The sequence below is a fragment of the Urtica dioica genome, chromosome 1 (genome assembly GCF_054948205.1).
Source record: "Urtica dioica subsp. dioica isolate 48M chromosome 1, U.dioica_male_clone48M_v1_H2, whole genome shotgun sequence".
NCBI lineage: Eukaryota > Viridiplantae > Streptophyta > Magnoliopsida > Rosales > Urticaceae > Urtica > Urtica dioica.
In genome coordinates this window covers 3,643,362-3,657,638 of record NC_142756.1, presented here as the reverse complement: position 1 = coordinate 3,657,638, position 14,277 = coordinate 3,643,362, and the positions used below count along the sequence as shown (strand labels likewise).

General features: G+C 35.1%; 2 protein-coding genes across 3 annotated transcripts; both read right to left on the bottom strand.

Annotated features, from left to right (window-relative positions):
* Positions 1 to 150: 150 nt before the first annotated feature.
* On the bottom strand, positions 151 to 3,717 carry LOC149406476 (aspartokinase 2, chloroplastic-like). Of its 2 annotated transcripts, none has more exons than XM_089606885.1 (12): positions 3,517 to 3,717; positions 2,953 to 3,414; positions 2,787 to 2,869; positions 2,666 to 2,706; positions 2,428 to 2,582; positions 1,800 to 2,045; positions 1,594 to 1,710; positions 1,271 to 1,483; positions 1,061 to 1,183; positions 855 to 971; positions 702 to 764; positions 151 to 561 (listed from the first exon to the last, which is right to left on the bottom strand). In XM_089606885.1, the coding sequence occupies exons 2-12, from the start codon at positions 3,331 to 3,333 to the stop codon at positions 421 to 423; spliced, it is 1,680 nt and encodes a 559-aa protein (XP_089463011.1). In that variant the 5' UTR covers positions 3,334 to 3,414; positions 3,517 to 3,717; the 3' UTR covers positions 151 to 420. The 2 variants fall into 2 exon arrangements, with proteins under 2 accessions (XP_089463011.1, XP_089463019.1); XM_089606893.1 differs by having other exon boundaries at positions 1,067 to 1,183.
* Positions 3,718 to 6,998: 3,281 nt separating this feature from the next.
* On the bottom strand, positions 6,999 to 8,916 carry LOC149406475 (transcription factor ICE1-like). Its single transcript, XM_089606903.1, has 3 exons — positions 7,868 to 8,916; positions 7,433 to 7,786; positions 6,999 to 7,358 (listed from the first exon to the last, which is right to left on the bottom strand). Exons 1-3 carry the CDS (start codon positions 8,594 to 8,596, stop codon positions 7,272 to 7,274), a joined length of 1,170 nt encoding a protein of 389 aa, XP_089463029.1. The 5' UTR covers positions 8,597 to 8,916; the 3' UTR covers positions 6,999 to 7,271.
* Positions 8,917 to 14,277: the final 5,361 nt, after the last annotated feature.

The window sequence follows — 14,277 nt, the reverse complement described above, 5'->3', positions numbered from 1 at the left end:
TAACTTGAGACATCAATAGGCACTCAATATAACGGTTTAATAGAAAAGTTTGTATTTAAGAAAATAAAAACATGTATTAGAAGAAAAAGAAAGGACATAGAATGTGCATCAAAATTGCATAACTCGTCATAAAAAAAAAAAACCCATCAATAAAGTACAGCATCCCTCTTTGGAGGGGCATATAAATATTCCTACTGTAAGAAATCATCAAACAAATATGATAATACAGCAATGGGCAAAACCGCTACAGACATAACTTAATCCAAAAATTGAACGAAATTCCTGTTCCAGGATTAATGAACTAGATTAAAATCTCTTGCGTTATCTAGGTCTCACTTCGACTTACTAATGCCTTTTTTTTTCCTATTATTTATTATTATTCAACTAAATTTTGGCCTAATGTCTCTGACCACGGAAAATTCAATGCCCTTGCGACAATGAAGCGGAACCATTCTCTGATCCACAATCGATTTCAGAGTTATTACTCTCAAAGAAGGCATGGTGTAGAGCTACAACACACTTCTCTGCTTCGTCGTCATTCACAATCAACGAGATGTTAACCTAGCCAATTGCAAAACAAATATAGTGTTAGCAAGCTCATTCACTGATGCGTTTACTTGACACCCAAGCCTCGTTGAAACAAGAGGAAAATAAAAACAAATGCTTTATTGAATTATCGAGAGAGAAAAAAAACAGCAAACCTTAGATGCCCCCTGAGAGATCATCTGAACGTTGACTCCATTAGTGCGAAGAACATTAAAAGCCTGTCACAAAATACAACTACTTGTGTAAACACCAACAGCAAATACATATATTAAGAGAGATGATTGTACTTTGTTGATATCTCGCAGCACCTTTTCTAGTATCAAAGATGATCGCTGAACGTTTCCAATGAGAGAGATGATAGACCGGTGCTGAAGAAGATTCACGACCGCGATTTTCTCCAATTCTTCGACGACATGGTCAAGTTCCTGCCACACATTATAACAATAAAACTCAGCGATCTGAAAGAGCAAATGATCTCTATTATGCTCAAATGCAGTGATCATGATGGTCGTACGCTTGCCTGCTGAATTAGCTCTCTGCTCCACAGCTTTGAAGGGTCCAACGTCAAAGATATACTCACTTCACTAGTGGCTACCACGTCCACTGATATCCCCAAATCCTCGAAGATCGAAAACACCTGAGTCAAGTACAGTATCGTAAAAAATTAGGAGAGGACACATGAGGTGTGAAACAGAAAAATTTAAAGGCCCCGGCGATTTCTCACTTTAGCAAGGAAACCGAATTGGCCAAGCATACGAGTGCTGGCGATATCCAACATTGTCACATTCCGCTTCAGAACAATGCTCGTCAGTACTGCCTTTGCCATGTCTCTTGATCGGGTGATGAGAGTACCGGGAGCTTTAGGGTTATACGAATTCTTAACCCTGACGGGTATATCGCCCTCTCTTGCAGGTCTCATCGACTGTGGATGTAAGACCTGGAAACACGATTCATTTACCAAAAATCAATCGCCTCCACTATATATAAGACTCATCAGCCAATAACCGTAATGCAGAAAAAAAAAGAAAAAAAAAAACTAGCGAATACCTGGGCACCAAAATATGCAAGTTCAGCCGCCTCGTCAAAAGTCAAGAAAGGGACTGGTTTCGCTTGTGGGTATATGTTGGGATCACAAGTTAAAACACCATCAACATCCTTCCACACCTGTGTAAATCGATTGTTTGAAGTGAATGAACTTGGAACATAGTGAGATTAGAAATTCGTATGATAAATCTATAGTGATATATATTTACCTGAATTTCTCGCAAGCCCAAGGCTTTACCGATGGTTGTGGCGGTTAAATCGCTACCACCCCTACCCAATGTAGTCACCGCACACGACCGCCATGCCTTACCAAGGAAACCCGTGACAATTGGAATTGCGGGCTCACTGTTCCAATCTCCGTACAATCTCTTTGCAACTGCCGGGTATGTGGCTTCCATAATCTCCGCGTTCGTGAAATCATCTGTTGTTATAATCCCCATTTCAAAAGCATCGTACTGCAACATTTAAAATTAAATTATTCAAATTCGTACCAAGCATAAAAAAAAGGCCATATGTGTTACGATGTGAGCCCCGAATCCGACCAAACCAGAGAAGAATAAAAAAAATGAAGAAAAAATTATACACACAAATGTATTCCAGTTCACTCTCAATGCGGGAACTTTCACTATAATAATAATAATAAAAAAAAATAAAAATAAAAATAAAAAAACGGGAGTTTTGAGTATGATTCTCTCTCTCTCAGTCTACAAAGAAAAGTGGCAACCCTATAGTATTTAGAAAACTAGGGTGAACACAAAACAAGAATTCCCGAAATTCCGATCAACTTCTGATTGTAATGTGAACGGATAATAAGAGGAAAGTTGAGCGAAAACGTACTTGGCGAGCTTTAACGCCAATCCTACTCAGATAAGCTGCGAAGATCCTGGTGGACATGCACTCTCCAAACGAGACCAGATAATCTTTGGTCCGCAGAGTGAGCTCTTTCATCATCGCAATTCCTTTCAGGAGTTGCTCTAGTTCATTGAGGAACGCTGCCGAGCATGGTTCCGCATAAAATTCACGACAATGAGTTGGAGAGAAAAAATTACAGAGTGGAAATGCAAAGCAAACTCACGTGTGATGATAGACTTGTCTATATCAAGCTCTTCCACGGTCCTGCACCGATGACGGAGTAAAAGAATGAGCCAACTAAACATTTCTAAGATTCAAATTTGACTCTTTTTTTTTTTGCTTGCCTGAGATGGAGTTCTTTGATGAAACTCAGCTCGTCAATGCTTGAGGTGTTAGTGACGCCGCAACTCACAGCTTTTTCTCCGGCCTGGAAAATGAAACCCAAAAAAGAAATAAAAATTACATAGTTTAGAATAGAATAGAGCAAAGAGAAAGGTAATGGAAATGTACGTTTAGAAGCTTGTTTGTGGTCTTGCCCATGGCAGAGAGAACCACAATCGGACACTCCTCCGGAAAACTGAGGATGAGCTCCGCCACCTCTCTCATCCTCTCCGCCGACGCGACGGAGGACCCGCCGAACTTCATAACGCACGAGAACTGTCTGTCCTTGTCGGCGAGGCTGGGATTCCCCAACTGTACGACCTCAGCTACTCGCGCCTCGCAGCTAACGCTCGAAACTCTGCTCCGCCTGCAAAACGACACTCTCTCTCCGGCGCACCGGAACACGGCGGAGCTACACGACACCGAATTCGCGAAACGGAGGCCGTGGAATCGCGAGGGCACAGGGGAGGGGGTTTTGGCCCCACCGCAGAATCGCAATGCAATCTCCATCAATGGATCTGGATTTTCGACAAATTGACAAGTCGTTCCGTGTAGATAACGAGGCTCGATTGGAACGTAGCTCAGCTCAACCTGGCATTACCGACGATCAAAATGCAAAAAATCAACACAGAGTCGTATTGTTCATAAATAAACACAATGAAACAAGCAAACAAAAAAAAGAGAATAATCAACCTTGAGCTGAGCAAGGGAAAAAAATGCAATCTAGAGAGGGAGAGTGATTAAAAAGAGAATAACCACCCTCTCTGTTCTCTTCGAATCGCCGCCGCCTTCTCTCTGATTATAAGTATAACCCTTTTTTTGCGCCACCTCTCGGTTAAATATGTGTCACGCTCACCCTATTATTTTTCTATGATTTCGCACGTAAAAGAAATAGATTGCTGTTAATTATTATGTCTTCAGTTTAGGTTTTTGAGAATCAACGGCTGTGATTGGATTTAGTCAACAAGCAGAAGCAGGCACGTTGATGGGCCGTGGAATATACTGCTGTCGCCAGTATTGACTGGCCAATCGCGAGGATGGGTTAACTTTGTTTTTTTTCCTTCGGAAAAACATAATGCTAGAAATAGTTAAGTCATTCAAAACAAAACAAAAAGTAGTTTAGTTGATTTTAAATTGAGGTCTGGAATTTTTTTGGGTTCGGTCTTTCTCAAAATTGGAGGAGTGGCATGCACATTACTATTATTGTTAGCATTGTATATATATATATATATATATATATATATATGTATATATATATATATATATATATACATATATATATAGAATTTCATTTCTAAAGTCAAAAACTTCCAAAATATTTTAGCTAAACATTTTATGTTCATACTATCTGATATTGGACGTTTATATTTATTTTTCGAACAAAAATATCATTGCATAAAGTTTGAAGATCATATTCAACTCTTTTTTTTTTCAATTGACGTTGAGAAAAATCATCTTAAGCACCTCTATTCATCGCAAAGCATCTTTATCTGTCACAAAGCATCTTTATCAGTCCCAGAGCATCTCAAACTATCTCGAACCGTCGCAAGGTCTATCTCAAACTGTCTCAAACTATCTCAAATCGTCACAGCCTCTCTATCATAACTGTCGCAAAAAAGAAAAAATTTCATCTCTAACCATCACAAACCGTCTAAATGTTCCGAAAATTTAAAGACTATTTAACATTAAATCTAACCTAAGTCAAAATATCAATCCAACTTAATCTAAACGGATTCGAAATGTAAAACAAGAGAACCTACCCCTTTTTTTGAACTCTAATCCATGAAATCCACAATTTTTTAGAGAATCCAATATTTATAGTGAGAGATAAGTAGTAAAATGAAAAAAAAAAAAAAAAAAAAATTGAATATGGTCTAAATTTCATTCAATGGAATTTTTGTCCGAAAAATAGAAAAATCCAGCTTCAGATATTATGAACATAAGAGGTGCAGCTAAGATATTTTGAAAGTTTTAAAGTCTAGAATATGAAATCTCTCTCTCTCTCTCTCTCTCTCTCTCTCTCTCTCTATATATATATATATATATATATATATATATATATATATATATATATATGCGTGTGTGTGTGTGTTGAGTACAACGAGGATTTAAGTTGAATCGTCTTTACTCTCTACATAGATGGATATATGGAGGCAGAATTAGAACTTAAAATCGAGTCTAATCAACAGTAGATAATGTTGATGTGGATCAACACTCGAGACACACGTGCTGATATAAGAGGCAGACTCGAGATTCAAGTATGCCATTAATATCGTTAACATTGCTTCTCTAGTGGCCTTAAGAAGGCCGTGATTATTTGGGATAGATTCTAATGATCATGATCTCTAAAGATTCTTCGAAATCACAACGAGAACATGGATCGTCTCTATCTATCGCGAGATAATCTTAAATAAATACATGGCATCCGATCCACTTCAAAAACTAGTAAACAAATTTGGGTACCAGTTCTATTTTTAACCGATCCGACACGTACACATTGTCATTCCTAATCTTAACACAAAAAGCATACGAGAAAGGCATAAATTAATAAGAGAGAGAGAGAGAAAAAAAGGCAAAAGAATACAAAAAAAAACATCATAAAAATATAGTTTTGTTGTTGCTTTTAAATACCATTGTATGAAATCCGATATATTCCGATTACATCTGATGAAATACAATTAATTTCAATAAAATTAAATCAATAATAGAATTCAAAATGAATAAAAAAACAAAAAGTTAATTTTTTAAGAAAATTATAATTTTTTATGTATCAAAAACCAAAACTTGACATTAATTAAGTTTGGAATGACCGGAGAATTAAATTTGAGCCGGTTTATTAGCTTTGAATATTTTTGTCTAAAAATGTGATAAAAATCTAATTTCCAAGTTGGTAACAAGTAACAACAAGTCTAATCATGAGTCTTTCGGTAATTACCAGGTTTATAAAATTAAATTTATAAGTAGTCTCTCTCATAAAATAACGTATATAGAGGGAAAAAATAAGTAAAATGTAAAGGTGCCAATGATATAGATAAAGTTGATATAGAAAAATGAGATTTTCTGGTCCCGTCCCATATTTTGCGGGAAATGAGATTCTCAAAACCGTAAATAATGGTGTCGAAAAATCTCGAAACTATTTTTCATGGTATCGAGAATTCTCAGTTTCATATTTCGGGGTTTCGGAATTCTCATATTTCTCATTTTTTTTTTCTTTTACTTTAATCATAAATGCAATAAAAAAAATTCTTATATTTTTAATTAAAAAATACAACTTAAAAATTGGTACTAAATGGGGATTTCAGTTCATTTCCATTTCTCGGAATTATGAGACAAAAATTTCGGTATCACATTTTATAATATGGTTTTATTTTTTATTTTTTATTATAATACCAATAATACAGAAAATAGGTCCCACAATATCCTATATGAACAATTTTAAATATAGACTCATGATTTTAAAGGCCTCAAGTATGTGAACCTCATTGCCTAAGCTTTATTTCTTTTCGTGGTCATGATTCAAACTTTGTTCGACTAATGTTTATATATAAACCACCAACTACTTCGATATTCTTATCTCTACTCGATTACTCTGTGTTGACAGTCCTCGAATCCTTAGTTTAAACTTCCTTTAGCACCGATATCCTGGTTCTCATCAGCTGTGATTATTTACTACTAATGTATATATATTCGCATAAAATATTTACTATGAAAACGCAATGCACAACATTCATTCATTTGCTAAAAGATCGAAGTGGTCCATGCTCTGCTCTACAAACGTGGTGAATCGTGAGGAGTAAAACACAAACCCAATCCACAACACCTTCTTTCATTTATATATAAAACAATTTTATTTTTTTGAAAGTAAAAAATAAAAAAATTCAACAACACCTCCACGCTCTTTTCATTTCAAAATCCATATTTCAAATTTTGTTTTATTTTTTTCAATTATCAAAACAAACCACAACTAGCTCTGCTTTTAAACACTAGTTTCTTTTCTTATAATTAAAAAAAAAAAAAAAAAAAAAAAAAAAAAAAAACCAGTTTCTTATTTTGCTTTTGCTTCCTTCGCCAGCCATGAATATTCGCTAATAATCAATGAGAATCAACGACTAATTAAAACCAAGGAACATACAATAATTAATATATGAGATATCACATCCATACCTCGTTTACTAATTTATAGTTAAGACAATCCTAATCCCAACTCATACCATAATCAGCACAGCAGCCCATTCATTTCATGGGCCAGCCCAGATTAAAATCTAAAACTATGTAAAATCCCATAAATCAATCACCATCCATTTCATATCTCTCTCAGCTGCTAAAACATACCACTAACATTAGCTACTTCTTTTTCAACGTCTAATTAAGTTTTGACAAACAAAAGAAAAACAGGATTTTACATTTTTTTTTTTTTTTTAAAAGGATGAAACGAGATGATCCAGAACTCAGATGATGGGATGAAACGCGGCGGCGGAATCCAGAAGCACAGCCTTGATCTGCTCCGGCAACACCTCTTGTCCCTCCCGGCATTGCTGCGAGAGAAACCACAAATTAAATTACGATAACGAAGAAGAAGAAGAAGAAAGATTAAATTGATTATCATTACCTCTGCTCGGAAAATGTCTAGAGCGAAGCCATTGAAGCAGCTAATGACGGCCTGTTGGATATCGAGGCCGAGGCTGTCCAGAGCTCTAATGGTGGAAACCAACAGCCCAGGCCTTCTTCCGCAGAACATGTGGATGTTCACAGCCCGACCTTCCCTCGCCCGAACCTCAACCCTAGCTCCTCCGCCGCCGCCGATCGGATTCTTCGCCGGAAACACCTCCTCCTTGATCCTCCCCGCCACCGTCGGAGTCAACGGCGTCGGCGTTGACTCCAGCTCGTTGTGGAGGTCGTTGATCCTCTGCAGAAGCTCCTTCAGGTAGTCTATCGCGTCCCCCAATATCGACGCTCTGTCCATCTATAGTTCATCGAAATTCATTCAATTACGATAATGAATTACTGTGAATAATTTTGAATCGAATGCGTTTAACTTATATACCTTGCTGATTTTGGGGACGACGGAGCGGAGCATGTAGAGGCGGTCGTTGAGCTTCTTCCGGCGGCGGCGCTCGGCCATGAGGTTTTTCGCCGGGAGGCCTTTCTTCTTCCCTTTCCCTTTCCCGTCCTCTGACGTCATCATCATCGTCATCATCTCCGAGTCGTAAGTCATGTCCATGCTCTCTTCCTGGTTATCCTCTTCTTCTTCCTCCTCCTCCTTCTTCCGCTTCAGCGCCGCCCTCTTCTGGAACAGCGTCGGCTCGGCTCCGACCGGCGGGAACACCTCCAGCGGCCTCAGCTTCGGCGCCTCCAGCGCCTCCTCCGCCGCCGGGAAGTGGAACCCTAGCTGCGGCGGAGCCAGAAACTCCATCGGAAGCTGGTTCTGGTGGAGCAGAAGACTCTGCTGGTTGTTCTGGTTCTGGTTGTGGCTGTGCTCTACCTCCGCCGAGAAGCCGAGATCGTTCGGAGGAAGCGGCGGCGGAGGGTTTATGAACCACTCTCCGTCGAGCATCGACTTGAATGACGACATTCCCATTCCCATTCCCATTCCCATGCCCATGCCCATATTCATACCCATGCCCATATTCATACCCATACCCATACCCATACCCATTCCCATTCCCATTCCCATTCCCGCCATTTCTTCTTCCCGGTTCGCCTGAGCACTCCACGCCGCGGCGGCGGAAGCCTCTTCATCGCCTCCTTCCAGCCAAACGCCCCTCGGAAGCATCTCGAACTGCTGAATTTGATTCGTTTCACTCACTTCAGTACGACTCTCTTTTCTCTCTCTCGCTCTCTCTCTCTCTTTTCGTCTATCTATTCTGTTTCGGTTTCGGTGTGTGTTTCTTTGTTTCTCTCTCAATTCTATCTCATCTCATTATTATTACTGTATATTGCTCTCTCGCTCTTCCCAGCTCTGCCCGCTGTGTTTTACTATTCTACCCCTGGGACGAATTTACCCCTGCAAGAGATGTTATAATTACGTACGTTGTTTCCTTTTTGTAACAACTTTGTTCGGTTTCTCTCTCAAATTGGTGTCAGTTTGTAGCCAAAATGTAACAGCTTGACCTGCAAAAAAGAGAGAGATAGCCAATGAATGAATAGTACGCGGAGAGAGAGAGAGAGAACCCGCCGTACTCTTCAATCCAACAAAGCTCCATCTGCCGTTTAAAATCAAATGGACGGTCCTGATCATATCTTTGAAGTTTGAAGCAAAAAAAAAATATATATATATACATATACATATTTCTTTTATTATTATAATTTACTTGTTTACCTTTTTATCTCATAAAAAAACTACTTGTGTATTTATATACAGGACACCATATATGGGATGTTCATTACGGTTTTCCTTTTTTTGAGTAAGATTTGAATATTGAATGGAAAAACTACTATAAAGTAACATAATAACCTTGACTGGTAATATTCGACTGTATGCATGTGAGTTTGACAAACGCGTCTTTGCTTGGAAGCATAATTAAATTGATCAGAGATATAAGGAAACAAACTCTTCTTAATTTTCCCCATATCCATGCATGGCTCTGAAGATTTGAATATTACTTGCATTTTGCATGTGATATATATAACCGTGACGTAGCTCTAATTATTATTAACTTTTTTCTCAGCTTTATTGTTATACTAATCTTCACATATATCGCTTACATAACGTATTCAATTTTATTTTCATCTAACAGCCAGGGCTTTAGTCTTCGAGGGACCAGAAACTATTAAAGCAATACTAGTAATTAATAAAAAGTTTGAATTTTAATCCTATAGACATCCTATCATATACATTCAATACCTATCCCCTTCTTTCAATCTAGCTAAGCTATGTAACTATATTCTTCTTGTTATAAGAAACGTAATTCGTATAATTATAAAAATGTGTATATGTATATATATTGGGTGGCAGTAATTAATGTGCATTGTAAGTGTGGTGTGTGGGGTGTCCCGTACGTATAAGGATAATATATATGCCATCGCTGCCATGCAACCCATTAAATTAATGAAGAAAACAGTGCTTTTTATTTAATTTAATATTTGAGAATAAATTTTCCACAGCATTTCCCAAGTATCTCGTGAGTCCTTTCTATTCACCGCACCTACTCAGCAATCTTCAAACTCAACTAAGACAAAGTGCAACTTTTTATTTTATTTTATTTTTAGTTTCAGCATATATCATAATAATTTTGATTTCATGGTCCTTAAAAATATACATGCAATACAAAGACATGCTACTATAGGAGAAATCTCCCCCTTTCATCCATCTCTCCTTGCTCTCACCAAAATACGAAAACATAATTAACAATCTTATCATCCCATTTATTACACAAGATAGAGTACATGTCGCTTCATTCATGTTGATTTTCTAACAGATCAATTTTTTTTTTTCAATTAAGTTAAAAGAATAACAACAAAAACGAGGCGCACATCATTTAAAACATTTTTGAAAGACCGGATCTATAAACTAATTTAATATAAGGTTGCATTTATTCTTAAGTACCTTTTTTTATCCACAACTTTCAATTTTTAACATTTTTTTACGCCCTGTAGATAATTTTATTGCACTTTCAACAACCATGTTTCATGAAATATTTTATTAAAAGTTAGTAAATACGTTTGTATATGAAATAAGTAGTGATATTGCTAATATACATATAATTTATTACAAATTTAAAATAATTTTTCGTTGAAGATGTAAATTGAAATTTATAGAGCGCTAAGAATGTCTGAAAAAATGGGTTCTCTAGCTAATTACCGAATTAAAACATAAGCTAGCAAAGCATGTAAATTTTCGTTAATATTTAACAAGTAGCCATAAACTGTTTATAAACACGCTTCTATTCTATGCAAGACTCTTAACGACTCATGTAAGATTAACACTTAAATATTGAAAAATGTTCCAATCAAATAGGAAAAAAATAAATAAAAGAGCGCCAAATAAAAAAAAATTCAAAGTGTTGTGCATCCAAATTTATGGCCCAACCACCGAGTGCTACGTGGTTGTGGCATAAATTCCACGGCTAATCACAAAAAAAAAAAAAAAAAAAAAAACGTCGTGGAAAGTCCTCCATGACCTTTACATTTTCCGCATAAGTATCGTGTCACTCACTCTCTCACATATTTGAATTTTTTTCTTAAGTGTTAATCTTTCTTCTTTGACACTATCTTTTAATTCCTCGTCGTTATGGTTCTGTCTATGCCTCCATGCTCGTCCTTATTTTTGTTGTTCGTCACAACACCTCTTGTAATCTTTGTCATATGTTCGTCCGACGGCCACACTTGTCAAGATAAAATTTCTTCAGAGCTCATATACCTCCGGATTGAGGCTCTATGATAGTTTAATTTTTTCCAATGAATTAATTTTTTGAATTTTTGTTGTTGATTGATTATACAAAAAAAAAAAGTTATTGTCTTTTCGAAGTTATTTTACGGATTTTCTTAGCTAACATATCACCCTACGACCCCTTTTTCACTCAGATGTGTTTTCGGACCGTTGAGTTTTTATTTTTATAAGTGTTGATGTCGGAAATTATTTGCTTGGATGATTTGTTGAGTTTTGTTATTGTTTTAAGAGATTTGTAATTAACTAGCCCACTTTAAACGTGTGATTTTGGATTTAGCCTATGTTTGACAATTTTTAGGGATATAGCCAAATGGTTTATGTGGCAATAATTAAGGTCTGATTTGCCCTTATTTATTAAAAAATTCGTCACTTTCTCTCTCTTATTTTTTTTTTCAAATATTTTTTTTTGCATCAAAACTTCAAAAATTCGTATCTTTCTCATACGAACTCGAAATTGAGTGATTTCAGATCCTACAAATTCGTGGCGCCGAGATCTTCAAAAATAGACTCATTGTGTTTGATGAAAAATTATGTTTAATGCATCATAGTTACGTTTCCATTTATTTTTTTGATAATTTCAAAAATTTCCAGTTATTTATTCCATATTTAAGTAGTAACATGATTTTTCTACATCTATGGTATTAAACATGATTTTTCATCAAACACAATGAATCTATTTTTTAAGATCCCGGCGTCACGAATCCATAGGATTTGGAATCACTCAATTTCGAGTTCATATGAGATAGATATGATTTTTTGAAGTTTTTATGTAAAAAAAAGTGTAAAAAAAAAGGAGAGAGAAAGTGACGAATTTGTTAATAAATAAAGGTAAATCAGACCTTAATTATCGCCACATAAATCTGTTGGATATTTTCCTAAAAGTTTTGAAACATAGGCTAAAAACAAATTTCATAGTTTCATTTTGGCTATTTCGCTACACTGCCCTTGTTTTAACTTTATATTTTGTTGTTTGGATAAATTGAACATTAATTTGTGTGTTCATAGTGATGAGTTATTAATTTCAAGTTGACAGAGAGTGTATTTGATAATGTTTTTATTTATTTATTTATGCGCCTTAGATAATTTTTAAATAACTTAACAAGTAAAGTTTTATCGTTTTTAAAAAACTAAGAATATTAACCGGACATGGATCGATAAAATGTCACGTATTATCGTTTTCGTTTTATAAAATATCGGAAAAATATCGAAGATATTGCCGATATTTTGGAATTATGCGATATTTTACATGTTATATAATGTAAAAAAATCAACCCATATCGTCTCTATACCGAAAGTTTCAAACCAACCAATCGTCTCCTTCAATGCAATTTTTTTTCTCCTTTATCGGCGATATAAACCAAAGACCACCATTTTTCTTGCCTCTACGTCGTCGATCATCGCCTAATGGCTGCCAAACTCACAAGCATGCGACGTTATGTGATACTGGAAGGAAGAAGTTTTTAGTTTTTTAGTTTTGTTTTTTTGTTTTTTTTTTTTGCTGTAAAGAAAGAGAATAGAGTAGAAATGTGTGAAGAGAGATTGTGTTATGCGGCTGAATATGGGAAACGAGATGTTGTTCTGGTTGTGGCAGTGGGAAATATAAACCTAATGGGCTTTTTGACTTATATTTTATGATGGTTTTGAGTCTTTTGACGTCGCTTTTGTTTTGAAAAACTACATTTTGTCTTTTCGTATTAATTTGGAATAATGTGATTGTTAATTTGCAAATAAAAATATCGATTTATCATGGATCGCTAATTTTGTGTCTTCCTAATTTTGAAGTCACTTTGTTTCAGTTCTTAGCTAAATATTGATAACTGTTTTGATTCCAATTTATGAGTCAAATTTCAATTAGAATTTTTTTTTTTTTTGGTTTGACGTTGCTATTATTGAATCATCTATATTGTGATTTATTTTTTTATTTTTATATTGTTGTATTATGAATTTATCATGGATGTTGCGATAATAGAAAGAATTGCATGCCCATGTGTTACATTTGAAACTACCAATATATAAATACATCTATATTTGAGGGATCAAATAAATATCCACGGAAATGATACAACTACACAAATTATGATAAGGGTAAGCGCAAACAGAAATCCTCAAAGTATAAATTAATTAACAAAACAGATGGAAAAGAGTTAGGAGTTAAAGAGTGATAAAAGTTGAAAAATAATACTAGCCCGTTTGGCATAGCTTTGTTTTTAAAAAAACTGTTTTTTTTTTCAAAAACTGACAAGGTGTTTGGTAAACTGTTTATAAAACAGTTGTTGCTGTTAACAAAAACTGATTTAGTGTTTGTTAAAATAAATATATTATAGTAAAATAAATAATTAAATAATAATTATTAATATACTTACTTATATACATATATATGAATAATATTTTGTACGAGGATATTACAGTAATTTATATACCAAACTTAAAAACACTTTTTCTAAAAGCTAAGAATCTTAGCTTTTCAATATCATGTACAAAATCTAAAATCGCTTTTGAAGTTTTTTGTAAAAACAGTTTTACCAAACACCAGATAAGCAGTTTAGTTTTTTCTAAAAACAAAAACAGGGTTTTTTAATCTGAACCAAACGCAGCCATTATGTCTATCCCTTAAAATATATATCTTTCTTGTATTTATCTTCACTTTCTTCTTCTCTCTTGACCCTATAATTACTTTTTTTTTGGGTGAGATTTGAATACTTCATAGGTGAATAAATAGGACAAAGAAAATCTTGCTATTAGGTTTAAAATAAAATAAAAATAAAAAGCACACTACTGTTGAGATTTGTCAATGTAGAAAAATTATGAGTTTCCTATATTCTTTGGTAAGTGAATCAAACAAAAAAAAGATGATGATAATTCTAAGAATAGTTAGTAATTTTAAATCTTCCATGAATATCTCAATTTGTTAAATTTTCGGATGATTTTGCTTTTATTGGGCCATTGCTCATCTTGCCATCCCCTTGAGCCGGCCTTGGAAACTGACTGTGGTGAGGATTTTATTTTTTATTTGTATATATTTATAATTGTCCGTTGCTGATAAAATAAAGACATTAATGATGGCT